The sequence below is a fragment of the Haliotis cracherodii genome, unplaced genomic scaffold, assembly GCF_022045235.1.
Source record: "Haliotis cracherodii isolate W230 unplaced genomic scaffold, xgHalCrac1.p SCAF_6, whole genome shotgun sequence".
In the NCBI taxonomy this organism is placed as follows: Eukaryota; Metazoa; Mollusca; class Gastropoda; order Lepetellida; family Haliotidae; genus Haliotis; species Haliotis cracherodii.
Genome location: NW_027266319.1, coordinates 34,623,551 through 34,651,267, shown reverse-complemented (window position 1 = coordinate 34,651,267; position 27,717 = coordinate 34,623,551). Strand labels below are relative to the sequence as shown.

Below are 27,717 nucleotides of genomic sequence, written 5' to 3'. Positions count from 1 at the left end.
TACTAAAACTACCGCCACCACTACTACGACTACAGCTACTACTACAGTTCTACTACTACCATGGGCGGATACAGCTTTTTTGAAAGGGGGGGGGGGGTGCACAATTAAGATCTATTTATTGTCTTTGGTAGTAATTTATACAGAAATAAAGATTTTTTTCGAAATCCGCCGATGACTACTACTGCTACTACTATAGTACTACTACGTCGCACCTGGTATCTCTACTTCTGCTACTATAACTGTTTCTACTGTCGTCCTTTCTTGCGTCATAGTTAGGGGTTCTAGTTTATATACATTCTTCCAATTGTTTTAAATATTCTGAGTGAGTGTTGTTTTATGCCGCACCAGTGCTTCCCCACCAGACGGCTCCCCGTGCGGCGTACTGGTCTCCAGTGGTGGTTTTGTCAGCGTTTAGCAAATATTGTATGTTTGTCATGCGTCTTAAAAAATAACACACAATTACATTTCCTGCACAAAGCGTAATTGAAATGAGGGGGCCTTGACCTCCAGACACCCGCTTGTACGTACATCGTCATGGTAACGGTGAAACCCACCTCCTCGTACCTGGCTACAAAATCCTGCACTGACTAACTTGAACATCCCCGAAATATGTAACGCCATATATGGGCATACCCTAGCAGGCACGTGGCGTGGTTAATACGTAAGATCAACGTAACGCTGTCGGGTGTGTACACAATATACGTCAACGACAGGAGCGGCGGTAATGAGATGCGTCGTCACGGAATACCCTGCCGCGACAGCCACATTTGACATCAGCAGATTTAGAAGGTAGATCGGAACATGCAGGGTAAATACCTTGTTGCCAACATAACCCGTGTGCTCCATGAGATTCCTCCATGAGGGATTTCGTGACAAAACTCATCATCTCCACGTAGTCTTGTCTAGTGACAGAACCTTCACAAAGCACACCCCTTTTTCAATTTGTCACTATGGTTGATGCGACAGAAAAATAAACTTTTTTAAAATACAAGTGTCATTTATGCATTCCTGGGTTAAAATAAATATTTTAAATCGTTCGCTAATAATCAACCCGCATTATACACATTAAGTTTCTGTCCTTGCATCTTTGTGAACATGTTGAAAATAACATCTTCTGAAGCGTTTTACGCGTTCAAAATAAGTGAGTGGTCTTTTGATCCGTCCAAAATTGCAAATCAATAATCAGTTTTAACGACCGCATTGGCTCCCTATCATTTTATTTGTCATATTTATTTGTAACAGTGCTGTTTGAAGAGGTTCAGTGAGCACTAGTCGGTTATTAATTGTGACAACTGCAGGTGCACGTGCGCCTTGCGGGTAGAACACAATACATATTTCACCTGCGAAACTGCATTTATCCCCGGGGTGCTTCCGGTTGATAACATAACGCATAATCGTTTCAATCAAGGTCAATGAATGCTTTGTCTATTAAATGTCCCTGTTTACATGGCTCTCGAGGAAATAAGGTCAATTAACCGAAATTATTCTAATGATATGAAACATGAATGATAAAAGAATATATATCGTTATGCTAATGAGAACGTAAACCTACCTTTCGTAGCTGTTACACCTTAAGACAAATCTTGATGTATGTCTTTTGTCCTTACTTCTTCTCTCAATCCCACTGTATCAATGATCTTCATCAAACCTCAGTCATAGTACCATCCCCCTACGCCGACGTTGAAAAAAACCGTCCGCGGTTGACGAGCTTGCAACCTGGGGAGTATGTTTACTGTGCAAATAGGTGCAAATGAAACGGGAGAAGGTTGGATTTGAATGAATGCCTGTTAAGTCCCGAGCACACATCTCAGGTTGAAGAATGTACGGGCTATAGACGACATAGATAGAAGATTGAGGTGACGGGGTCGAGCGCTGTGTGGACGTCTCATTACGACACGGGGTGATTACGGCTGGGGGACATGGGAAGACGCGAGGACCCACACCAGTGATGGTGTCAGGTTTCAGGGGGAAGTGCCGTAGCTTGCCTCTGTCGGTGTTAACTTGTTCACAGTAAATGAAATGTACGATAGTGATACTTGATATAAGGCCTGTCAAGTAATAATTCAATTTCTTCAGATTACACATTATACATGGAACAAGGAAGATACGTTTGCATACATTGAAACCACCAATGTTAACGGTATACAGAGCTATGTTTTGCTTTCGTTTCTTTGTTGTTTAACGTTAAACTCAGCATTATTTAAGCTATTTGACGGCGGTCTGTTAATAATCGAGTCTGAACCAGACAGTCCAGTGACTGACATCATGAGTATCGATCCACGCAATTGGGATACGATGACATGCATCAACCAAGTCAGCAGTCTGACCACCCGATCCTGTTAGACGCCTCTTACGACAAGCATAGTCGCCTATTATGGCAAGCATGGGTTGCTTAAGATCTATTCTACCCCGGATCTTCACGGGATACAGAACTATGTAACTTACAGGCCCGTAGAAACGGAGGGCGTGTGTCCATTGTTAAATCATTATAAGAAACTGTTTCACCACTTACTTAGAAGGCCATTCACACTTGGACAATGAGAAAGTTAACACCACCGCAAAATATTCCTCAAAAAGAAAAAAAAAACTCGTAAATCACATCTGACAAATAAATCACGTCACTTGTTTCGCTCTTCAGTCGAGGATGCGGAAAAAAATAATTGAAAATAGAAACCTTTCATCTAAGAGGACGTAATTTGTTATGGCACGATTTCCTTTAGCTTCGGAAATTCACTTACAGTCTTAAACTTCAAAGTTTAAACAGTTTCGTTCGTATGCATGTATGCTGTTGATCACTACCAATTTGAGCTTCAATTCTTTCCCCTACAGCTTATCAGATTAACTAAAATCGCTGCTCTTGGTATATGTACCGTTACCTCAGGTTGTTTGTTTGTTTGTTTGTTTGTTTTTTAACGCCGCACTCCAGCTATATGACGGCGGTCTGTAAATATTCAAGTCTGTACAAGACAATCCCGTGATTGACATCATGAGCATCGATGTACACAATTGGGATACGATGACATGCATCAACCAAGTCATCGAGCCTGACCACCCGATCCCGTTAGTCGCCTCTTACGACGAGCATAGTCGCTTCTTACAATAAACATGTATTAGTGACATAGGTTGCTGAAGACCAATTCTAACCAGGATGTTCGCTCACGGGACCTAATTCCCTTTAAATTAATTAACGAATCGTCATTAATCTCATTTGATGTATACAAATACGCTGGCTTGAACTCTCTTGAACGATGCTATACCCCAGCGTAGTGAGCGTGATTTCTGATCACAACCAGATATGAGGGGTAATAGTCTTGTAACCACGAAATCCTCATTAGTCGGTTCTTACATGGGGTACTGGTACTGGGAAATGGACCTGGACCTGGACCTAGAAATAGGGTGGGGGTGGGGGGGCTATTCTGCCCTAAAATGTAAAGGAGATTTACCCTTGACAGATATGTCTTGTTCTTAGTGTTTGTATCGTGTATATTTTATTTTCAAAAGGATGCCTGAGAAGTTTTTTTGGTTGGCAAGATTGTAATTTTGTAGAGAAATCTTTTTAGTAAAATGAGCCACATTATAAATTCATCACCCAAAATATTGTTTTAAATAAAATATGTGGCGATTCTGGGAAAACAGCAAGTGTTTTTAATATTGTATTTATATTTCATTAAAATTCGCTATCATAAAATATGTTATGTTACAAATAGGAACATATATATGAACGCCCGTTGTAGCTGTTATTTACTGTACGAAACGTGCATAATAAGCACTTCGGATTTCCAAGTTAATGGTTTGCCCTCGTCTTATAAAAAAAATAACTAAAGAAGCGCCATAAAATAAACCCCTCATATTTGAGGGTAACAAAATTATGGTCAAAGGGAGGTCACTCTCAAACATTATCTTTGGCGATGATGGAAGACGATTTGGATGAAGATGTAATTTTCGAGGTATTTATAGGCATAATCAGCGATCTATTGTAACAACAAGCTCTGTTTGCTTTATGATAATCGCATACACTTTCTAATTCAAGTAGATTGGATAACGTGCTTGGGAAAGACATTGTTTGATTGAGCCATCCAAGTTGTTCTGTTTTCGATCACGACAATTGAGTGTCACTCATTTACAAATGATTGTTTAAATGTTTTCAGTGGTTTGTAAAAGACACATAGGATAATAGATAATACCACTATCGCTGAGTACCATGTGATTTAGGTACAACATTCGACTGTTTTAGCGTGAAGTCCTAAATAATAACTGGAATGTTTTTTAAGAATTCTCCCCTGTACCAGCACCTGCGGGAGGCAGGGGTGGAGGGCATAGACGCAGAACCAGTCCGAATCAGCGGGAAAAGCAGCTGCCAAACACAGCAAGAACAAGCACCTGTCGTATGTCATTGAGAAATTCAATACTTTGACTGTGTTCATTCTGCAGAGCATAAAATAATTTTAAACAATTGTCCAGGAGCATTAAGTTGTTATCAGTGGAATCATCGAAGGAAGATGTTCAATTATGATTTTCATATTTTAATAATTGTGTTCTTTTTTAATATGTGTTATACATTCATTAGAAAATCTGAACTAACTTTTGTTGATGATTACAGTGAAGTAGAACACAATGAGAAGGGTTGGTTTATGTTGAATATCTTGGCATGTATATGTTCTTATGTTTGTTAGTTTATAAACAGCCCTCAGCACTGACACTCAAACATGTGTTTCAGCCCCCGGCAGTGTCCAGAGTGTCACAGATCTGCAGGAAGTGTTTCAACTTTCTCTACACGCTCCTCCGTAAATACAAACACCAGACAGACACAGAGGTCAGTAGGATGAGGCTCTGCCCTTGTTTGAAACTTGATGGCCAGTTAACATATGTGATTGATTCGCTCATACTCTCATGAGAGGTCCATGTGTATCGCTCGTACTCTCATCTTCACAGGTCCAGTAGTCACTCATAGTCTCATCTTGACAGGAACATGGTTAACATGTTCTCTCATATTCCTCCATGAGAGGTCCATGTGTATTGCTCGTACTCTCATCTTGACAGGTCCAGTAGTCACTCATAGTCTCATCTTGACAGGAACATGGTTCACATGTTCTCTCATATTCCTCCATGAGAGGTCCATGTGTATTGCTCGTACTCTCATCTTCACAGGTCCAGTAGTCACTCATAGTCTCATCTTGACAGGTACATGGTTCACATGTTCTCTCATATTCCTCCATGAGAGGTCCATGTGTATCGCTCGTACTCTCATCTTGACAGGTCCAGTAGTCACTCATAGTCTCATCTTGACAGTTCCAGGGTTCACACATTCTCTCATTTGCTCCATGACAGGTCCAACGGTACAAGGACCAGGTGCTGTCTACGCTGCGGTCCTCCAGAGTTCTCGTGGAGGACGACCAGGTGTTCCTGCAGGACTTTGTCGGGGAGGAGCCACCCCCACCCGACAGTCGACGCCCCTCCACATCTCACAGGCTCTGGGTGAAACTGATGTAAGTACACTGCAGCTTCTGTGCCATGTGAGATCACCTGGAATACCATATACCTTTTTCTTTGTTGTGACTAATAGGTCTTCAGCAACCCATGCTTGCCATTAAAGGCGACTATGCTTGTCATAAGAGGCGACTGACGGAATCAGGTGGTCAGGCTCGCTGACTTGCCTTATGCAGGGATCCAACCACCGACCTTCCACTCTCATGGCAGACACTCTGTCCATTACACCACAGAGACGGTCCTTAGCGATTTAGATCCTCAACAATGAGTAAGTAAGTATGGTTTTACGCCGCTTTTAGCAATATTCCAGCAATATCACGGCGGGGGACACCAGAAATGTGCTTCACACATTGTACCCATGTCGGGAATCGAACCTGGGTCTTCGGCTTGACGAGCGAACGCTTTAACCACAAGGCTACCCGACCGCCCCCAACAATGAGTGATCCTAATTTTGAGGGTTGAATGTGATAGTTACTCTAGCCACTACAATAGTGAGTGAGTGAGTATGGTTTTACGCCGCTTTTAGCAACATTCCAGCAATATCATGGCGGGGGACACCAGAAATGGGCTTCACACATTGTGCCCATGTCGGGAATCGAATCGGGTCTTCGGCATGACGAGCGAAAAGCTTTAACCACTAGGCTACCCGACCGCCCCTAGCCACTACAATAAAATCTATAAAATACTCTCGTGTGTAAAGCAGTCGACTTCACTCTTTCTCAACAATTGTATTACAGATTTCCTTCAGTCCTTGTACCATGCATGGTGGCATACATCGCAGCACGTCTGACTGACAGTGGCTCCCCCTACAGTGTGACCTCTGACCTGGTGGCAGGAGCTGTGGCGGTGTTGGGCGTGGTGTACGGAGTTGTACAGGGGGTGGAGTACAGAAGGCGGCGCCAGCATAACCGACTGTACAACATGTTCACACGTTGCCTGGACACCTTCCTCAGTCTCCTGACCGTGACACGAAAGAGTCTTCGCTTGATACAAGAAACAGAACTGGTCGCCAGAGGTTTTACCTTGTTAGTTCCGTGTTTCATCTGTTAAATCAATCTGTTAATTCTCATTGCATATGATAACCATATGATATGACATCTTCTGTTGTCCATGTTGTCTAACTATCATGTCGTAAGAACAGTAGGATGTCTTCAATGATGTTTCTTGTAGGGTTGCATTTTATAATTTTTAGGGGGGGCACGGGTGGCCCAGTCGTCTAAGGCGCCGCGATTCGCTGTGCAGAGTTGCGTCACTTGGGCACGCCAGAAACCTATGATTGTGGGTTCGAATCCCGGTTTCCCCCGATTATGTTTCTAGGTTTGTCAGCACCATACCAATGCTCGTGGGTTTCACCGAAGTGGTAAACGTCTGAGACCTGCATCACTTCAGGCTTTCCTCCCACATTAAACTGACACGCCGTGATATAACTGGAATAATGTTAAAAGCGGCGTAAAACCCAACTCACTCACTCACTCATAATTTTTAGCTCACTTGACTGAAATTCAGGTGAGCTTGTCATTAAACACTGTCCAATGTTAACTTTTACATTTTTGAGTTTTCCTCTGAGAATATCAGAGCTTAATGTCTCTGAATGTACGTATGTGGTTTTATTTGTCCCTTGGGACAGCAACCCCTCAAGATACTACTACAACTAATGATACAGAGGATTAAGAGAGAACTAAGAGAGAACTAAGAACTAAAATTTCCAGTTGGGCTAGATCCGTTTCAGAAGGGGCGAGTTGATTCTATTGTCTAAATCCACAGATTCAAATGATTTCTCTGACATAAACTATGTTATGGTTGATATATAATTTCTCAATATATTTGCCCAATCACCTACAGTTGCACCAGTTTTACTTGTTTGAAATACAGGTTCAGCATTGTCAGTCATTTCTTGTCTCAGAGTCAAATGCATCAGCAGGAGCATGACATCACCATAATGGTTTAACTTAGACTGGTGTGGTCAACTTAGATGAACAAGAGACCTGTGAAGATGTGGTATAGAATAGGTCTTCAGCGACCCATACTTGCCGTAAAAGGCGACTATGCTTGTCGTAAGAGGTGACTAACGGGATCGGGTGGTCAGACTCGCTGACTTGGTTGATGCATGTCATCGTATTCCAGTTGCGTGGATCGATGCTCTAGATGTCAATCACTGGATTTTCTGGTCCAGATTCGATTATTTATAGACCGCCATGATGTTTATAGAATATTGCTGAGTGAGGCGTTAAACAACAAACAAAACAAACAAGAGATGAACAAGATGGTGACTGTATTTCTCATCAACTGCTGTGTTGACATCAGAGTGAGTCAGAAGACAGCAGTGAGTCAGCTGGACAGGAAGCCGTCTGCTGCCACCAGGAGGCAGTGTCCACAACTCCGCAAGTGTCTGTTTGCTACATCCCGGGCCGCCACGCTGGTGTTGAGACAGACCACACTCAAGCTGATCCACAGGTAAGAGGGGAGTGTTGATGGAGACGTCTTTCCAAGGCAAGGAATTTAACTGACTAAAAAGTCCAGTTTCCACCCTTCCCGAACTAGGCTGGGAATCCTTTGTTACATTTTGACTGGACTAACGAATCTACACATAGTCCAATCAAAATTGCTTAACAAACTAAACATCCGGTTCGTAAACAACATGGATTTCAATGTGCAGAATTGGTCAACTGAAGGATTTGCAAAGCATTTGTACCCCCAACTGGCAGTCGACAGATATTTTGCAAATCTTTTCATGTTTTTAATCAAGGTGCTCAAGTTATCTGATGCACTTAGCGAGGTAAGGCCCCCTTTATTACAATTTAGATCTTGATTATCGATCAGATCGTCTTGACTGGACGCTGCCATTTTGTTTGAAGCAAATGCAAGTGGTATGAGAGGTGGAATCTGATTGGTCAATAGGAGAGGCATAGCAGGGACATAACTCGTAAAAGCCACTTGTGGTTCTACAATCCAGCCTGGAAATTCCAGCCTAGTTCGGCAAGTTTGGAAACTGGACTTTTACAGTTAGTTAACTTTCTAGCCTCAAGAAGATGTGATGGAGAAAAGTTCATGGATGTTGACGGTGCATCGCTAGAGAGCTGCTAGAAAGTTGCTGGTGTGTTTTCAGAACATTGCAAGAGTTTTGGCAGGACATTGCAAGAGAGTTGCCACAACAAATTTAGAGTCTTGTCTGAATGTTGCTAGATTTGCACCAGTTACTCACTTGACAAAAAGTCAAGTGAGTTTGTGAGTTTGTGAGTTTGTGTCTTGGCCTGTTTGTCCGGCGTGAGTCATGTTTTCCATGTACACAGTTTCTCCTTAGAATGGTCCAATGATGACACCCCATTTTCTTTAAAAGGTTTGAATCCTATTTCAAATATGGCTGGCATGGCATCAATATTTAAAAATCTATTAATGGACATTCCTCAATCATTTCTGTTAAAAATGTAATGAAATTTGGTATATATTTAGTTAGTTGTGGTACTCATCACATGTTTTTTTGTGACATTCTCTCAAAATGCATTTCCTGGCACTGCATCTTTTCCTCTGAAATTGAAGAATCGAGGAAGCTGAACTTCTGCAAACATGTTTCTTCTTCAGATCATATTTTGTGTTTTAAGTCCTCAGTATTTATGCAGGAAATATGTGAATATCAATGCTGACAGCAACTTTGTTAGGTGGCCATCTTTTGACATTTTATAATAATGACTGCCTATTCAGGTGAGCTACAGCATCTACAGGACTGTGGCACTAGTTGTTAACATTTATATGCAGGGACAGTTGACTTTTTATTTAATAGAGCCACTTCCAAAGCACTCTCAGCTTACTCAATCCATCATAAGTTCCATGCTTATGACAGTCATAACAGATCGCTATGTGGAGTCAGCCCAGAGACTTTTAAGATTTGAAAAACGAAATACACAGGTAGACAGTTTTCTTCATTTCTCCTCCCAGACATCCCCTGATCCCCGAGATAGACTCCATCTCCCACTACTTGGCGGGGATCGCCCTGGAGGACTACGGACCATGTCTACAGTCTCCCCAGGATGAGGAAGACTCCGAACCATGTCTACAGTCTCCCCAGGATGAGGAGGACTCCAGACCATGTCTACAGTCTCCCCAGGATGAGGAAGACAGGGGTGATAAGGAAGAGAGGGTGCTCTACCACCTGACTGATGGGTACTCCGTGGCAGCACTCAAGGTGAGTCATGTACCACCTGACTGATGGGTACTCCGTGGCAGCTCTCAAGATGAGTCATGTACCACTGACTGATGGGTACTCCGTGGCAGCTCTCAAGGTGAGTCATGTACCACCTGACTGATGGGTACTCCGTGGCAGCTCTCAAGGTGAGTCATGTACCACCTGACTGATGGGTACTCCGTGGCAGCTCTCAAGGTGAGTCATGTACCACCCGACTGATGGGTACTCCGTGGCAGCTCTCAAGGTGAGTCATGTACCACCTGACTGATGGGTACTCCGTGGCAGCTCTCAAGATGAGTCATGTACCACTGACTGATGGGTACTCCGTGGCAGCTCTCAAGGTGAGTCATGTACCACCTGACTGATGGGTACTCCGTGGCAGCTCTCAAGGTGAGTCATGTACCACCAGACTGATGGGTACTCCGTGGCAGCTCTCAAGGTGAGTCATGTACCACCTGACTTACTCCGTGGCAGCTCTCAAGGTGAGTCATGTACCACCTGACTTACTCCGTGGCAGCTCTCAAGGTGAGTCATGTACCACTGATTTACTCAGTGGCAGCTCTCAAGGTGAGTCATGTACCACTGACTTACTCAGTGGCAGCTCTCAAGGTGAGTCATGTACCACTGACTTACTCAGTGGCAGCTCTCAAGGTGAGTCATGTACCACTGACTTACTCAGTGGCAGCTCTCAAGATGAGTCATGTACCACCTGACTTACTCAGTGGCAGCTCTCAAGGTGAGTCATGTACCACTGACTTACTCAGTGGCAGCTCTCAAGATGAGTCATGTACCACTGACTTACTCAGTGGCAGCTCTCAAGGTGAGTCATGTACCACTGACTTACTCAGTGGCAGCTCTCAAGATGAGTCATGTACCACCTGACTTACTCATTGGCAGCTCTCAAGATGAGTCATGTACCACCTGACTTACTCAGTGGCAGCTCTCAAGGTGAGTCATGTACCACCTGAATTACTCAGTGGCAGCTCTCAAGGTGAGTCATGTACCACTGACTTACTCAGTGGCAGCTCTCAAGGTGAGTCATGTACCACCTGAATTACTCAGTGGCAGCTCTCAAGGTGAGTCATGTACCACCTGACTTACTCAGTGGCAGCTCTCAAGGTGAGTCATGTACCACCTGACTTACTCAGTGGCGGCTCTCAAGGTGAGTCATGTACCACCTGACTTACTCAGTGGCAGCTCTCAAGGTGAGTCATGTACCACCTGACTTACTCAGTGGCGGCTCTCAAGGTGAGTCATGTACCACCTGAGTCATATGTTCCGTTTACATGGCGATTGGCAGGACATGTTTCAGCAATAACATGATTATTCAAAACACAAAGGTTTGTGGAAGAAACAGCTTTGCCATAGATAGAATTGATGACCAAACTCTACAAAGTATAACGATTAATAAAATATTATGTTTCGTTCCAGTATCTGTATGAAAAGGCTATTTGATATAATTTCTGAGCCTCACATAGAAGGAATTGTGTAACGGATTTCTTTTTGTGTACATTACATGATGTCATATGAGGTATATCCACAAACACTTGACTCAGTTGTGCAGATTGTTTGCTGTGACAAGTAACTAAAATAGGCATGGGTCAGTGAACTTGAGGAGCGTGCAGTGACCAGGTTCTTGCAGAAAAAGGGCTTAGCACCAAAAGCCGCCCATAAAGATATAAGCACAACATTTGTAAAGAGGTGGGTAATGGAGTTAAAGCATGACAGTGAGAGCCTTGAAGGTGACCCCCATCCTGGAAGGCCTGTGATGTCAGCAACCCAGAAATGATCCAGAGAATTCACTATGTGGTGATGACTGAATGTCATATTACAAGTTCATCAGAATTTCCCTTGAGAGAGTATATTCTATTGGCAATAAAGAAGCTTGGTTCCAAAGCTTATGACATCTGACAAAAAATTCACCATGCACTTCATGCCTTATGGTAATCTAGCTCTGTTTGAAGCTGATCCAGAAAGGTTCTTTCAACATGTTTTGAATTTGGATAAAACCTGTGTTCTGACAATTATTAAAACAGTGGAAATATTTGACATCACCACCACCACCACCACCACCACCAAAGCAGGCAAAGTCAGCTGCAAATGTTATTACCTCAGTGTTCTGAGATGCCGAGGGTGTCGTCATGGAAAGAGTGTGCACTTCCATCAGGACAATGTTTCAGCGAACAAATCAGTCATTGCCATGGCTACAAGCCATGAGCCTGACTTAGAACTCCTTCAGCACCCATCTGGTGGTGCATCGGTTTTGGACATCCAAGAGGACTTCCATGAAACTGGGATAAAATCTCACCAACAACATTGGCAAACGTGTATCAGTGTGGAAGAGAATTGTGTTGAAAAATAAATAATTTCTAGTCTTTCTATGTGGGGCTCAGAACTTGTCAATCAACTCTCATGTATCTTAGCTTGGTATGAATTATATTTGATTGTCTTTTGCCACTTTGAGCAAACACTAAAATGCAAAGATGTAGCAGTAAAGCTGTTCAAAGTGGTGCTAAACTCACTCACTCACTCACTCACTCACTCACTCACTCACTTCACCAGGCCATGACTGAACTGTTCCATCTGCATCTGTCCGAGTTTGTCCGAAGACTGGCACTGTGCTTCTCCCAGAATTCCCAGCCTACTGATGGAGGTATGTTACAGGAAGGACCCATCTTGAGATATCTGTCTCTCTGAATAGTTTGCTGGACGTATTTATGTCGGTCCTTTTGAAAGAATAAACAGTGTTTGCGGCAGAAGTCATTTTTGATACACCTTATCACCTTTGCATTCGGTAAAGTAACATTTTACAAAACTTTGTGTTTGGTTAATTACTAAAGGGTGATGTTGGTATTGTCATTTTCCAGACGGGAGCAACCCATTCGACACAATTGATCTTACAAGTGACCTTGGCAGGACTTTACAGACAAAAGAGTTATCATTGCGCCGCCTTTATGACTTCCATAGGAGCAGTCCACAGGGGAGACAACCCAAAGGTCGATCTCCTCAAAACAAGTGTTCCTCACAGACAGAAGAGTTCTATATAGCTGTACACAGCCTTGACCTTCATCTGCAAGCGACAATATCTCGGTGGGATATTTATCAATATTATGCATAGTGTTAGAAATAACCGAGTTAATAAAAATCATTTTGTACACTAGTGCAAATATCACTTCACACACCAGTATATTGTTTATGTCATCCAGACGTAATTGACATAAACCTAAATGAATATTGGTGGTTTTACTTGATATGGAAGGGTTTAGTAAATTAAGATCATTATGCTTGCATGTGTGTCATACAGATTTTATGAAACTTTTGGAAGAATTCATGCATAACCAACACTCTCACTTGGTAAATACAAGTATTATGACACTTATTTCGTAATCATTATGAAACACATGCGAGTGCAATAATCTCTTTTTTCTAAACTATTCTGTATCATGTAAAACAAAAAATTATATGTTCTAAAATAGTTACTTGGCGGAAACTAAATTATGGCAAAACCACCCGATCCCATTAGTTGGCTCTTACGACAAGCATAGTTGCCTTTTACAGCAAGCATGGGTTGCTAAGACATATTGTACCTCGGATGTTCACAGGTCTAAAAATGTAATGAAATTTGGTATATAGTTAGTTGTGGTACTCATCACATGTCTAAGGCACGCCGATTCGCTGTGCAGAGTTGTGTCCCTTGGGCATGCCAGAAACTTATGATTGTGGGTTCGAATCCTGGTTCGCCCCAATTATGTTTCTAGGTTTGTCAGCACCATACCCATGCTCATGGGTTTCACTGAAATGGTAAACGTCTGAGACCTGCATCACTTCGGGCTTTCATCCCACATTAAGTTGATACGCCGTGATATAACTGGAATACTGGTAAAAGCAGCTTTAAACACAACTCACTCACTCATCACATGTTGGGATACAATGACATGCATCAACCAAGTCACCTAGTCTAACCCCCAATCCATTTTGTCCTCTCTTACGACAAGCATGGGTTGCTGGGGACCTATATTCCTACCTGGATCCCAGTTACACTGACAAAATAACATTCACTCTTTCTTCTGCTAATTATTCTCCCCAGGGTTCGAGATCTAGCCAGTCAACTTGAGTCTAGACTAGAAGATGTTCCAACCAATCAGCAATCGGAATCTGAACATGCGGCCAATGAGAAGTGGGTGTCCTTCATGGCAGGTATTAAGGCGGAACTAGAAGCCTGCAAAGGCTGCTGGGACGAGGGAACATCTCGTCTGGAGAAGGCTAGAAAGCAGGGTGTGTATATAAGTTATATATTGCAAGTGATTCCTTGACATTTGCGTGGTTAACCAACCAAAACCTTTTACGTTAGGCTTAAAAAAATAAAGATATTGCTCTCAGGCAATGGCTTTTGAAAATATAGTGTGGGCAGGCGGTGTGTTTTGCTTTGTTTTGTTTTTTTGGGGGAGGGGTTGTTTTTTTGGGGCGGTGCATTTTTTGTTTTTTGTTTTTTGTTGTTGTTGGGTTTTTTCGGTGGTGGGTGGGTGGGTGGGTGGGGTGAGTGTGTGTGTGTGTGGAATTGTTCAAACTAGTATATAACCAAATACACATCTGTGTAACCAAATAAATAGTTGTGTACAATCAACCTGGGAAAGGGCCTCCCTACATATATGTATTCCTTGATGAGTATAATACTGGAATACAGAATTTGACTACCATTGTACTTGGAATATTTAAGGATTTTGTTGGGGTTTTTTAAAAATGGAAATACAAACGAAATGTGCGACAAACTTTATGATGATGTGAGTGGTGCCTGAGAACCAAGATAATTTTTTTTTCGCCTTATGTTTCAACAAACCGAAGAACAAGTAAGGCGACGCCCACCAATGGACTACTGTTTCCCAATTGGCTGATTATAGGATCTTCGGCATTATTGCTCCAAGTTATGTCACGCATTTCGTACTGTTTTCTTTAGTTTTATTTGTGTTAATGATCAAATAATCAGTCTGTGAATTTATTTATAAGAATTGACTTCAACATGTTTTTGCAGTTATGGAGTTATGAACTTCAAAACCAATGTGCACACTGCGAAAATCAGATACGTAGTGCACACAAATTTTTACTTTATACCTAGGGTACCTCCATAAATTAGGTAATATTGAGGTCAATCCTTAATTGACGATATAATGGGTTGCGTTACTGATGTCATAACCCAATCCGATAAATAAAAAGATAAGGTCACATATCCTTCTAACTGAAACTGGGGCAGTCGGGTAGCCTTATGGTTAAAGCGTTTGCTCGTCATGCCAAAGACCCGGGTTCGATTCCTGACATGGGTGCAATATGTGAAGCCCAATTCAGGTTTCCCCTGACGTGATATTGCTGGAATATTTCTAAAAGCGGCGTAAAACCATACTCACTCACTCACTCACTCTGACTGAAACTATTGTCTTGGTTGTTATCTGTCATGTTAGGAAGGACAGACATAAATTGTCTACATATTAATCCAATAAGTTTTTCAATAATATATTTGCTGTTATGTTTGCAGTTCCAAAACTGGAGGTTCCCCCAGATGTGGCTTCGGTTAAGTCAGAATCCAGAGTAATTCCATTTGCTGAAATTGGAGACCCAATCATTGAAGATCAGGTACATTGTTTCCATGTACTCAGTGACTGTACATATGGTAAGGGGAGACAACCATTTAATCAGTGACTGTACATATGGTAAGGGGAGACAACCATGTAATCAGTCACTGTACATATGGTAAGGGGAGACAACTATGTAATCAGTCACTGTATATATGGTAAGGGGAGACAACTATGTAATCAGTCACTGTATATATGGTAAGGGGAGACAACCATGTAATCAGTCACTGTACATATGGTAAGGGGAGACAACCATGTAATCAGTCACTGTACATATAGTAAGGGGAGATAACCATGTAATCAGTCACTGTACATATAGTAAGGGGAGACAACCATGTAATCAGTCACTGTACATATAGTAAGGGGATATAACCATGTAATCAGTCACTGTACATATTGTGAGGGGCTATAACCATGTAATCAGTCACTGTACATATGATAAGGGGAGACAACCATGTAATCAGTCACTGTACATATTGTGAGGGGAGATAGCCATGTAATCAGTCACTGTACATATGGTAAGGGGATATAACCATGTAATCAGTCACTGTACATATGATAAGGGGAGACAACCATGTAATCAGTCACTGTATATATGGTAAGGGGAGACAACCATGTAATCAGTCACTGTACATATAGTAAGGGGATATAACCATGTAATCAGTCACTGTACATATTGTGAGGGGAGATAGCCATGTAATCAGTCACTGTACATATAGTAAGGGGAGATAGCCATGTAATCAGTCACTGTACATATGGTAAGGGGATATAACCATGTAATCAGTCACTGTACATATGATAAGGGGAAACAACCATGTAATCAGTCACTGTATATATGGTAAGGGGAGACAACCATGTAATCAGTCACTGTATATATGGTAAGCGGAGACAACCATGTAATCAGTCACTGTACATATAGTAAGGGGATATAACCATGTAATCAGTCACTGTACATATTGTGAGGGGAGATAGCCATGTAATCAGTCACTGTACATATAGTAAGGGGAGATAGCCATGTAATCAGTCACTGTACATATGATAAGGGGAGACAACCATGTAATCAGTCACTGTATATAATCTAAGGGGAGACAACCATGTAATCAGTCACTGTACATATAGTAAGGGGATATAACCATGTAATCAGTCACTGTACATATGATAAGGGGAGACAACCATGTAATCAGTCACTGTATATATGGTAAGGGGAGACAACCATGTAATCAGTCACTGTACATATGGTAAGGGGAGATAGCCATGTAATCAGTCACTGTACAGATGATAAGGGGAGACAACCATGTAATCAGTCACTGTATATATGGTAAGGGGAGACAACCATGTAATCAGTCACTGTACATATGGTAAGGGGATATAACCATGTAATCAGTCACTGTACATATGATAAGGGGAGACAACCATGTAAGCAGTCACTGTATATATGGTAAGGGGAGACAACCATGTAATCAGTCACTGTACATATAGTAAGGGGAGATAGCCATGTAATCAGTCACTGTACATATGGTAAGGGGAGACAACCATGTAATCAGTCACTGTACATATGGTAAGGGGAGACAACCATGTAATCAGTCACTGTACATATGATAAGGGGAGATAGCCATGTAATCAGTCACTGTACATATGGTAAGGGGATATAACCATGTAATCAGTCACTGTACATATGATAAGGGGAGACAACCATGTAATCAGTCACTGTATATATGGTAAGGGGAGACAACCATGTAATCAGTCACTGTACATATAGTAAGGGGAGATAGCCATGTAATCAGTCACTGTACATATGGTAAGGGGATATAACCATGTAATCAGTCACTGTACATATGATAAGGGGAGACAACCATGTAATCAGTCACTGTATATATGGTAAGGGGAGATAACCATGTTATCAGTCACTGTACATCAAGCTCCTTCCCAGAGCGTGACACCTTCGTTACACTCTCGGTAACATTGCTGCCACCAGTGTGGGCGCGGCTATTACAAGAATCTTGAAATTTGCCTCCTAACCCCATATGTAGTAACGTTTATACTTTTGTTTGTGTCTTTGGGAATGCCATCACCGTTCATTTTGAAAAGGTAAATGACTGACCATTTATTCCAGATAAATTTACGTTCTGTTTGTATAATCAGATTGGTTCTAGATTGCAGACTGACGGAAAATCAATCAACTTCTCCCTTACATTCTTACTATATCAATAACATGATAGAGATAACCATGACAAAAAATAAAATAATTTAGCAGGGGTAAGTGTATTCGGCGACACAACAGTTGTCACTTGTTTGTAAACATAATGGTCATTTGATTGCGAGTACAACTCCAAGCATGGTTGAAGAATGCATTGAGCGGTGACTTGGTTGATTGTGTGACTTTGTACAGAGTGGGATGATGCTCATGATGCAGTGTTTATCAAAGAACAAGCACGGCATCAAACATCAATGCAAGAAATGTTTTACTAATTTGTTATACCATGTATACAATTCAATTTAAAGTTTTAAAAATGTTATATGTGACATTGTTATCAAATGAAACGCACCATGCTCTGAAACATACTTGTCACTTATTCACAACATTGGAAGGTATAGAAACATTCACAGAGTGGAGGATTCTCAGGCTGGGACAGGTAACCTGTGGGTACCCGGGTCCTACTCAGTACCCACCTGACCCGGGTACCCACAGGACCACCCGGACCCACGGTTAGTCACATGATATATTGTTTAATGTAAACAATTATCTAGAACTCGATGATTACACTAATAGTCAATAATGTTCGTATTCCTTTTTGACTTTTCATATGGTTGAATAAAGATGGAACTTAAGTCAACTCCAGTGTATGCATGACCAGATCATTTACTACATGTATCTAAGTACATTTTACAAGTGCTGTGCTAAAAATGTTCCCAATCGGACATTTTGTATCTCTACAGTGGGTACCCAGATAGGGTCGGGGTAATATGGGGGTGGGTACCCGGGTAGGGTCGGGGTAATATGGGGGTGGGTACCCGGGTAGGGTCGGGGTAATATGGGGGTGGGTACCCAGGAAGTAAATTTGGACTCGCCCCAGCTCTAGAGGATTCATGTGGTTTTGTCATCAGTACCAATGTTACCTGTTCTCACAAACTTTAGTATTAACCATTTGAGGTATTATCATTCATAATGAGATATATGACATACTTGTTTGCAAGTTTTTTTCACATGTGTAAAAGGGTTAGGATATCGATGACTTTCTTCTTTTTTATTGATGTTACCCTTTTGACCATGTTTTCTTCAGAGATCTCTTTAACAAACTATGTGTTTGCAAATTTTCATTTTTTTCCACCACCCCACAAAATCCTAAAGATCAAAATATAATTACGAAACTAGCATGTTTTTGCCAGCAAATATGGTAGGATTTATCTAGTAATGGAGTGTCCCATAAAGACCTTGGTTAGAATTGGTCATCAGCAACCCATGCTTGTCGTGAGAGGCGACTAACGGGATCAGGTGGTCATGCTCGCTGACTTGGTTGATGCATGTCATTGTATCCCAATTGTATAGATCGATGCTCATGATATCAATCAGTGGATTGTCTGGTCAAGACTCGATTATTTACAGACTACTGTCATATGGCTGGAATATTAGGTATGGATTCAAACAACAAACAAACAATGCTGCTCATCTGTGTCTATAGTCCCCTGTGGGGATTCCAGGTTAAAATAGGTCCCCAGCCGGTCGTAAGAGGCCTCCAAATGGATCGGGTGGTCCGGCTCAGTGACTTGGTTGATGGCGTGGCATTGTACCCGACAGCATGGATCATTGCTCACAATATAGATCACTGGATTGTCTGGTCCAGATTCGATAATTTACAGGCAGCGGTCATATAGCTGGAATATTGCTGACTGCAGCGTTAAACAACAAACAAACAAACAACCACAATGACCCACACAACATTTGTCGTCATGCTCTCTGTCAATGCTACATAATTTACAGTAAGGAACCACAAGACCATTGCAATAGACTAGTACTAACTCTTACATCTTACATCTTGCAGCTGCAATTGTTTGTGATAAAGCCCCTGTGGTTACACACCCACTGGCCTGTTCACAGAACAATGCAGTCATCATAAATTGCTTTTCAAAGAAAGGGAAGAATGACATGAGTGTAGCCACCACCACAGTAAATCAAGCCAGTCCACTTGGTTATCAGCAGCTTAACATCAATGGCCGCTGCACTCGACACCAGGCATCATATCCTGGTTAACTTGTCTCAGTGTGAAAAGAGTGCTCCTCGATTCACTAAAGATAAACACCACAAACCTTTCACTTGGAGAAGAAATTATTATTAAGTGTGTAAAGAAATTTAATTTGAAAAGTATCAAACACAGGTCCCCTTGTGTTGGATTAAAAATGGTAACCTGATGTCGGAACAGGCTGAAAACAGGTAGAAGTTAATGTTGTGAAGGGTGGTTTAGCGACAAAATCTCAATCAGTGCAGTATCAATGTTTGAGTGATAATCTTGGGTATTGCCAATGTGAAGTCTCTCTCTCTATATATATAAACACACACACCACCCCATGACAGGTTTTACTTAAAAATAACGCTTCAAAGTAACACTTTGCAAAGGAAGGAATAATTGTAGAACATGCATAAGACATAGGAGTGACAAGTTTTATTTGGAATCTGCTGTCAGTTGAAATTAATGTCTGACAGACCAGGTACCTCAGCCTGTTTTCCGCTCATTGGTCCGTTTGAAGTTCCTGGCAGCTTGAGTTCCGTGGCCTGAAATGTACCACATTTAATGGCAGACATTTATACAGGTTGAATAAAGCATGCGTCCATCCATTTAGATCCGGAGCACAACATGTAGACATATACCTAGATCTGTGTTATCACGCAGCACATTTGTTTTCACTTATTTAATGGTAATGTATGTACTTGCAGTAAAATAAGGACCATTAGCTCTATATTCTAGTGCAACTGGGTCAGATAAAATGGAGTGCCAACAGCTCCAAAAATAGCTATCACAAACATATGCTTTCTCTGTTGGAAGAAAATTGCATTCCATAATGTTCTGTACTTTATAAATAATTGTTTGAGATGTACACAGACCCTGATGTGGTCTGTTGTTGCAGGTGTTTGAGATGTACACTGACCCTGATGTGGTCTGTTGTTGCAGATGTTTGAGATATACACTGACCCCGATGAGGTCTGTTGTTGCAGGTGTTTGAGATGTACACTGACCCCAATGAGGTCTGTTGTTGCAGGTGTTTGAGGCGTACACTGACCCCGATGAGGTCTGTTGTTGCAAGTGTTTGAGATGTACACTGATCCCGATGAGGTCTGTTGTTGCAGGTGTTTGAGGCGTACACTGATCCCGATTAGGTCTGTTGTTGCTGGTGTTTGAGATGTACACTGACCCCGATGAGGTCTGTTGTTGCAGGTGTTTGAGATGTACACTGACCCCGATGAGGTCTGTTGTTGATGGTGTTTGAGATGTACACTGACCCCAATGAGGTCTGTTGTTACAGGTGTTTGAGGCGTACACTGACCCCAATGAGGTCTGTTGTTGCAGGTGTTTGAGATGTACACTGACCCCGATGAGGTCTGTTGTTGCAGGTGTTTGAGGCGTACACTGACCCTGATGAGGTCTGTTGTTGCAGGTGTTTGAGGCGTACACTGATCCCGATGAGGTCTGTTGTTGCAGGTGTTTCAGGTGTACACTGACCCCGATGAGGTCTGTTGTTGCAGGTGTTTGAGGCGTACACTGACCCTGATGAGGTCTGTTGTTACAGGTGTTTGAGGTGTACACTGACCCCGATGAGGTCTGTTGTTGCAGGTGTTTGAGATGTACACTGATCCTGATGAGGTCTGTTGTTGCAGGTGTTTGAGGCGTACACTGATCCTGATGAGGTCTGTTGTTGCAGGTGTTTGAGGCGTACACTGATCCTGATGAGGTCTGTTGTTGCAGGTGTTTGAGGCGTACACTGACCCCGATGAGGTCTGTTGTTGCAGGTGTTTGAGATGTACACTGACCCCGATGAGGTCTGTTGTTGCAGGTGTTTGAGGCGTACACTGATCCCGATGAGGTCTGTTGTTGCAGGTGTTTGAGGCGTACACTGACCCTGATGAGGTCTGTTGTTGCAGGTGTTTGAGATGTACACTGACCCCGATGAGGTCTGTTGTTGCAGGTGTTTGAGATGTACACTGATCCCGATGAGGTCTGTTGTTGCAGGTGTTTGAGATGTACACTGATCCTGATGAGGTCTGTTGTTGCAGGTGTTTGAGGCGTACACTGACCCCGATGAGGTCTGTTGTTGCAGGTGTTTGAGATGTACACTGACCCCGATGAGGTCTGTTGTTGCAGGTGTTTGAGGCGTACACTGATCCCGATGAGGTCTGTTGTTGCAGGTGTTTGAGGCGTACACTGATCCCGATGAGGTCTGTTGTTGCAGGTGTTTGAGATGTACACTGACCCCGATGAGGTCTGTTGTTGCAGGTGTTTGAGATGTACACTGACCCTGATGAGGTCTGTTGTTGCAGGTGTTTGAGGTGTACACTGACCCTGATGAGGTCTGTTGTTGCAGGTGTTTGAGATGTACACTGACCCTGATGAGGTCTGTTGTTGCAGGTGTTTGAGATGTACACTGACCCCGATGAGGTCTGTTGTTGCAGGTGTTTGAGATGTACACTGACCCTGATGAGGTCTGTTGTTGCAGGTGTTTGAGGTGTACACTGACCCTGATGAGGTCTGTTGTTGCAGGTGTTTGAGGTGTACACTGATCCCCATGAGGTCTGTTGTTGCAGGTGTTTGAGGTGTACACTGACCCCGATGAGGTCTGTTGTTGCTGGTGTTTGAGATGTACACTGACCCCGATGAGGTCTGTTGTTGCAGGTGTTTGAGGTGTACACTGATCCCGATGAGGTCTGTTGTTGCAGGTGTTTGAGGTGTACACTGACCCCGATGAGGTCTGTTGTTGCAGGTGTTTGAGGCGTACACTGACCCCAATGAGGTCTGTTGTTGCAGGTGTTTGAGGCGTACACTGATCCCGATGAGGTCTGTTGTTGCAGGTGTTTGAGGTGTACACTGACCCCGATGAGGTCTGTTGTTGCTGGTGTTTGAGATGTACACTGACCCCGATGAGGTCTGTTGTTGCAGGTGTTTGAGATGTACACTGACCCCGATGAGGTCTGTTGTTGCTGGTGTTTGAGATGTACACTGACCCCGATGAGGTCTGTTGTTACAGGTGTTTGAGGCGTACACTGACCCCAATGAGGTCTGTTGTTGCAGGTGTTTGAGATGTACACTGACCCCGATGAGGTCTGTTGTTGCAGGTGTTTGAGGCGTACACTGACCCTGATGAGGTCTGTTGTTGCAGGTGTTTGAGGCGTACACTGACCCCGATGAGGTCTGTTGTTACAGGTGTTTCAGGTGTACACTGACCCCGATGAGGTCTGTTGTTGCAGGTGTTTGAGGCGTACACTGACCCTGATGAGGTCTGTTGTTGCAGGTGTTTGAGGCGTACACTGACCCTGATGAGGTCTGTTGTTGCAGGGGTTTGAGGTGTACACTGACCCCGATGAGGTCTGTTGTTGCAGGTGTTTGAGGTGTTCACTGATCCCGATGAGGTCTGTTGTTGCAGGTGTTTGAGGTGTACACTGACCCCGATGAGGTCTGTTGTTGCAGGGGTTTGAGGTGTACACTGACCCCGATGAGGTCTGTTGTTGCAGGTGTTTGAGGCGTACACTGACCCTGATGAGGTCTGTTGTTGCAGGGGTTTGAGGTGTACACTGACCCCGATGAGGTCTGTTGTTGCAGGTGTTTGAGGTGTTCACTGACCCCGATGAGGTCTGTTGTTGCAGGTGTTTGAGGTGTACACTGACCCTGATGAGGTCTGTTGTTGCAGGTGTTTGAGGCGTACACTGACCCTGATGAGGTCTGTTGTTGCAGGTGTTTGAGGCGTACACTGACCCTGATGAGGTCTGTTGTTACAGGTGTTTGAGGTGTTCACTGATCCCGATGAGGTCTGTTGTTGCAGGTGTTTGAGATGTACACTGACCCCGATGAGGTCTGTTGTTGCAGGTGTTTGAGATGTACACTGACCCCGATGAGGTCTGTTGTTGCAGGTGTTTGAGATGTACACTGATCCTGATGAGGTCTGTTGTTGCAGGTGTTTGAGGTGTACACTGATCCCGATGAGGTCTGTTGTTGCAGGTGTTTGAGATGTACACTGACCCCGATGAGGTCTGTTGTTGCAGGTGTTTGAGATGTACACTGATCCTGATGAGGTCTGTTGTTGCAGGTGTTTAAGGCGTACACTGACCCCGATGAGGTCTGTTGTTGCAGGTGTTTGAGATGTACACTGACCCCGATGAGGTCTGTTGTTGCAGGTGTTTCAGGTGTACACTGACCCCGATGAGGTCTGTTGTTGCAGCTGTTTGAGGCGTACACTGACCCCGATGAGGTCTATTCTTGCAGGTGTTTGAGATGTACACTGACCCCGATGAGGTCTGTTGTTGCAGGTGTTTGAGATGTACACTGAGCCCGATGAGGTCTGTTGTTGCAGGTGTTTGAGGTGTACACTGACCCTGATGAGGTCTGTTGTTGCAGGTGTTTGAGATGTACACTGACCCCGATGAGGTCTGTTGTTGCAGGTGTCTGAGGCATACACTGACCCCGATGAGGTCTGTTGTTACAGGTGTTTGAGGCGTACACTGATCCTGATGAGGTCTGTTGTTGAAGGTGTTTGAGGCGTACACTGACCCCGATGAGGTCTGTTGTTGCAGGTGTTTGAGATGTACACTGACCCTGATGAGGTCTGTTGTTGCAGGTGTTTGAGATGTACACTGATCCTGATGAGGTCTGTTGTTGCAGGTGTTTGAGGCGTACACTGATCCTGATGAGGTCTGTTGTTGAAGGTGTTTGAGGCGTACACTGACCCCGATGAGGTCTGTTGTTGCAGGTGTTTGAGGCATACACTGATCCCGATGAGGTGGAGCCCGGGAGCTGGAGCTGGGAGCCGATCCTTTCCCCTGAGGAGCGTGTGAGTATTGCAAGTTGCTCAACTCAACATATCTTCCGTCTTGCTTGTTGGTTAATGGATTTTTTTCAAACCTGTAGGGTTTAGGTATGATAACAAAAGAAAACGACAATCCAGAGAAACAAAGAAATAAATGAAACAGTGTTTTGTGGGGATATTAAAAAGGGAACTGGCTTACTCCACTGAGATGCTCTCTAGTGTATGTCACTGAAACTAGTTAATAGATCAAAAGAATAGTCCCACACAACAAGTAAGTGTTTCGTTTCATTATTTGGTAATATTTCTTAAATTTTGTATGTACATCAAGGAAGTGCTGACCTGATGCCATTTGTGACTCAGGATTACTTTTGAGGTTACAGTACCCCGTAGCCATGCCACCTTAATGTCATCTTCCCGAGGCAAGAGTTTACTGACTTTAAAAGTCCAGTTTCCACCCTTGCCGAACTAGGCTGGAATTCCTGGGCTCTATCGTAGCGCCAACAGTGGCTATTACGAGTTATGTTCTTTCTATGCCTCTCCTATTGACCAATCAGATTCAACCTCTCGTATCACTTGCATTTGCTTCAAACAAAACGGTGGCGCCCAGTCAAGACGATCTGATTGATAATCAAGATCTATATTGTGATAAAACGAGTCTTACATAGCGAAGTGCATCAAATCACATGAGCACCTTGATTAAAAGCATGAAAAGATTTAGAAAATGTCTGTTGACATCTGCATGACACTTTACGAACCGGATTTCGATATCAGTGTGCGATTTTGATTTGACTATGCATAGACTCGTTAGTCCAGCCAAAATGTAACTCCATAATACCAGCCTAGTTCGGCAAGGGTGGAAACTGGACTTTTATAGTCAGTTAACTCACTTGCCTCGGGAAGATGCCTTAATGTCTAGAATGTAAGTTACTCGCCAGAGTTCCCATTATTTACATAGCTAGATTGGGTGATGGTTGTTTGCCAGTCGACATGTTTTTTTATGCATCAACATTACAAAGCGGCCAACAATAGTCTGTATGCTAGTTTTCAAAGCAAAAGCAATTTAAATAATTTTGTCAGTTTTAAATTTTTTGTAAATACATCACACATGCATTTATGTTTCACACAATTTTCTGTATTAGTAACCAGTCAGGTGTGATACTGAGTCCAGATACTAGATGGCACATTTCTGTCCATTCTCAAATTGTCTCTTGTCTCGACAAATGCCTGTTCAGTTTTCAAAAGTTTGAAGATGTTGGGATGGGAACCGGCAATCTGAAGTCTTAGTTACCTTTGCCACCCCTCAACATGGTTTGTTGTTAGTGAGTGAGTGAGTGAGTATGGTTTAACGTCGCTTTTAGCAATCTTACAGCAATATCACGGCGGGGAACACCAGAAATGGGCTTCACACATTGTACCCATGTCGGGAATCGAACCCGGGTTTTCGGCGTGATGATCCAACGCTCTAACCACTAGGCTACCCGACCCCCCTGTTGTAAGTGGTGAGGGAGACACTGGGGAGTAACTTTAGTGTCTGTTACATTGTTTCAGGAGAAGCAGAAACGTGAGAAACAGGAGGCACTACGTCTGCTGACAGAGCTCAAATCTGTCATCTCCATCCGAGCCCAGGACAGAGAGAAGAGAGAGCAGATAGCCCTGTCAAAGATGGGGCAAGGGAAGACAACTCCTGCAGGACATAATGATGAACCCACAACTGAAACATCGGAAAATGTAACTAAAAACATTACCCAGAGCGCTGAACAAAATGGTTGTCATACTTCCATTGTGTCTGGCAAAGATGACTTAAAGTCAGTGGGTGGACAGTCGTCCAGAGTCCAGGGAAGGGGGGATAACTCTGATACGATTGAGAATAACAGATCCATCGTTGACGTTGATGATCGTTGTGACGATACTGAAGTCAGGGAAAGTATGTTCAGTGAGTTGAAGAAGGAAAGATATTCATTCTCTGGAGCTGAATGTTTGAACTCTTCTACTGAGAGTCACAGACATCTGTGTGAGGGTCATATGTCAAAATGTCTGCCATCTGGTGGTGACGATCAGAGTAAGCCTGGAGCACCATCTGGTGGTGACGATCAGAGTAAGCCTAAAGCCCTATTTGGTGGTGACGATCAGAGAAAGTCTGAAGCGCCATCTGGTGATGAAGATCAGAGTAAGTCTGAAGCACCATCTGGTGGTGATGATCAGAGTAAGCCTAAAGCCCTATTTGGTGGTGACGATCAGAGAAAGTCTGAAGCGCCATCTGGTGATGAAGATCAGAGTAAATCTGAAGCGCCATCTGGTAGTGATGATGAGCAATCAGATACAGCGTCATATGGCAAAGACTATGCCCCAGTAGAGAGAGACGACTTGAAAGAGAGGCTTGAGAGAATTCATGGAACTAATCTTGGTTTTACAGCCAATGTGGCTGCTATGGCTGCTGCTAGATCCGCGTTGCTCCGACGAAGTGAGCAGACATTTGGTGACACATTCGGAGACAGCAGCGAAGAGGAAGAAGGCATTGTGGGATAGATGCTACAGCATTCATTTCTTGACAAAGTACTTATGGACAAGTAAGGACAGACAGTTGATATCTTTAAGGGCCAGGTGTGTGTGTTCTTCTTTGTGTTTACCACTATGTTTTCTTATCTTTCAAGATTACCTGTCTTTTCATATTTTCGTGTATTCATACTTTCTTTTTTTCTTATATTTTCTTGTTTCTTGTGGGTGGGTCCATTTTGATCTCAGCTTCCTAAAACATTCTTACAATGATAGTGAGTGAGTGAGTTGGGTTTAACACCGCTTTTAACAGTATTCCAGTTATATCACGGTGTGTCAGCTTAATGTGGGAGGAAAGCCCGAAGTGATGCAGGTCTCTGACGTTTACCACTTCGGTGAAACCCACGAGCACGGGTATGGTGCTGACAAACCTAGAAACATAATCGGGGCGAACCGGGATTCGAACCCACAATCATAGGTTTCTGGCGTGCCCAAGGGATGCAACTCTGCACAGCGAATCGCGGAGCCTTAGACGACTAGGCCACCTGTGGCCCCTCTTACAATAATCTAAACAATAAGTTTTTAAGATGCATATCTTCAACCCAGTGCATCATGTGAGTATTGTTGCAAACTTCATGTTAGGCTCTTCACCCGAACAAGGAAATGAACCTGTCTGGCTTTAACTTACTCAGTTACATGACTAAAAGTGCCAAAAAGAAATTGCAACTGATAAATCACCAAGATCATTTTACTATGACATATGAGATATGTTTTGAGTAACTCATTTTCTATTTTGTAAATTCATTGTTTTTTACAATACTCAATGTTTTAGTTTATATTGATTAATAAACTGTTTATCATATTTATACATTGTTATATATGTTAAATTCAGAATTCATTTCAGTAGACTGGACAATTTATGGAGGG

The 27,717-nt window shown here is 43.0% G+C and overlaps 2 protein-coding genes across 2 annotated transcripts in view; one reads left to right on the top strand and one right to left on the bottom strand.

The window, feature by feature from the left end:
- Positions 1-1,643, bottom strand: part of LOC139446700 (filamin-A-like) — a 171,354-nt gene extending 169,711 nt beyond the window's left edge. Inside the window, exon 1 of the mRNA XM_071227975.1 lies at positions 1,553-1,643. The gene's annotated coding sequence lies outside the window, so the exon portion shown is untranslated. The remainder of the gene's footprint in view (positions 1-1,552) is intronic.
- A 2,259-nt stretch (positions 1,644-3,902) lies between these two features.
- On the top strand, positions 3,903-27,523 carry LOC139446701 (vezatin-like). The gene is made up of 13 exons (XM_071227982.1): positions 3,903-3,947; positions 4,272-4,385; positions 4,718-4,813; positions 5,329-5,486; positions 6,225-6,512; positions 7,792-7,941; positions 9,421-9,667; positions 12,230-12,320; positions 12,535-12,757; positions 13,755-13,942; positions 15,195-15,292; positions 24,241-24,321; positions 25,846-27,523. The coding sequence occupies exons 1-13, from the start codon at positions 3,909-3,911 to the stop codon at positions 26,821-26,823; spliced, it is 2,751 nt and encodes a 916-aa protein (XP_071084083.1). The 5' UTR covers positions 3,903-3,908; the 3' UTR covers positions 26,824-27,523.
- Positions 27,524-27,717: the final 194 nt, after the last annotated feature.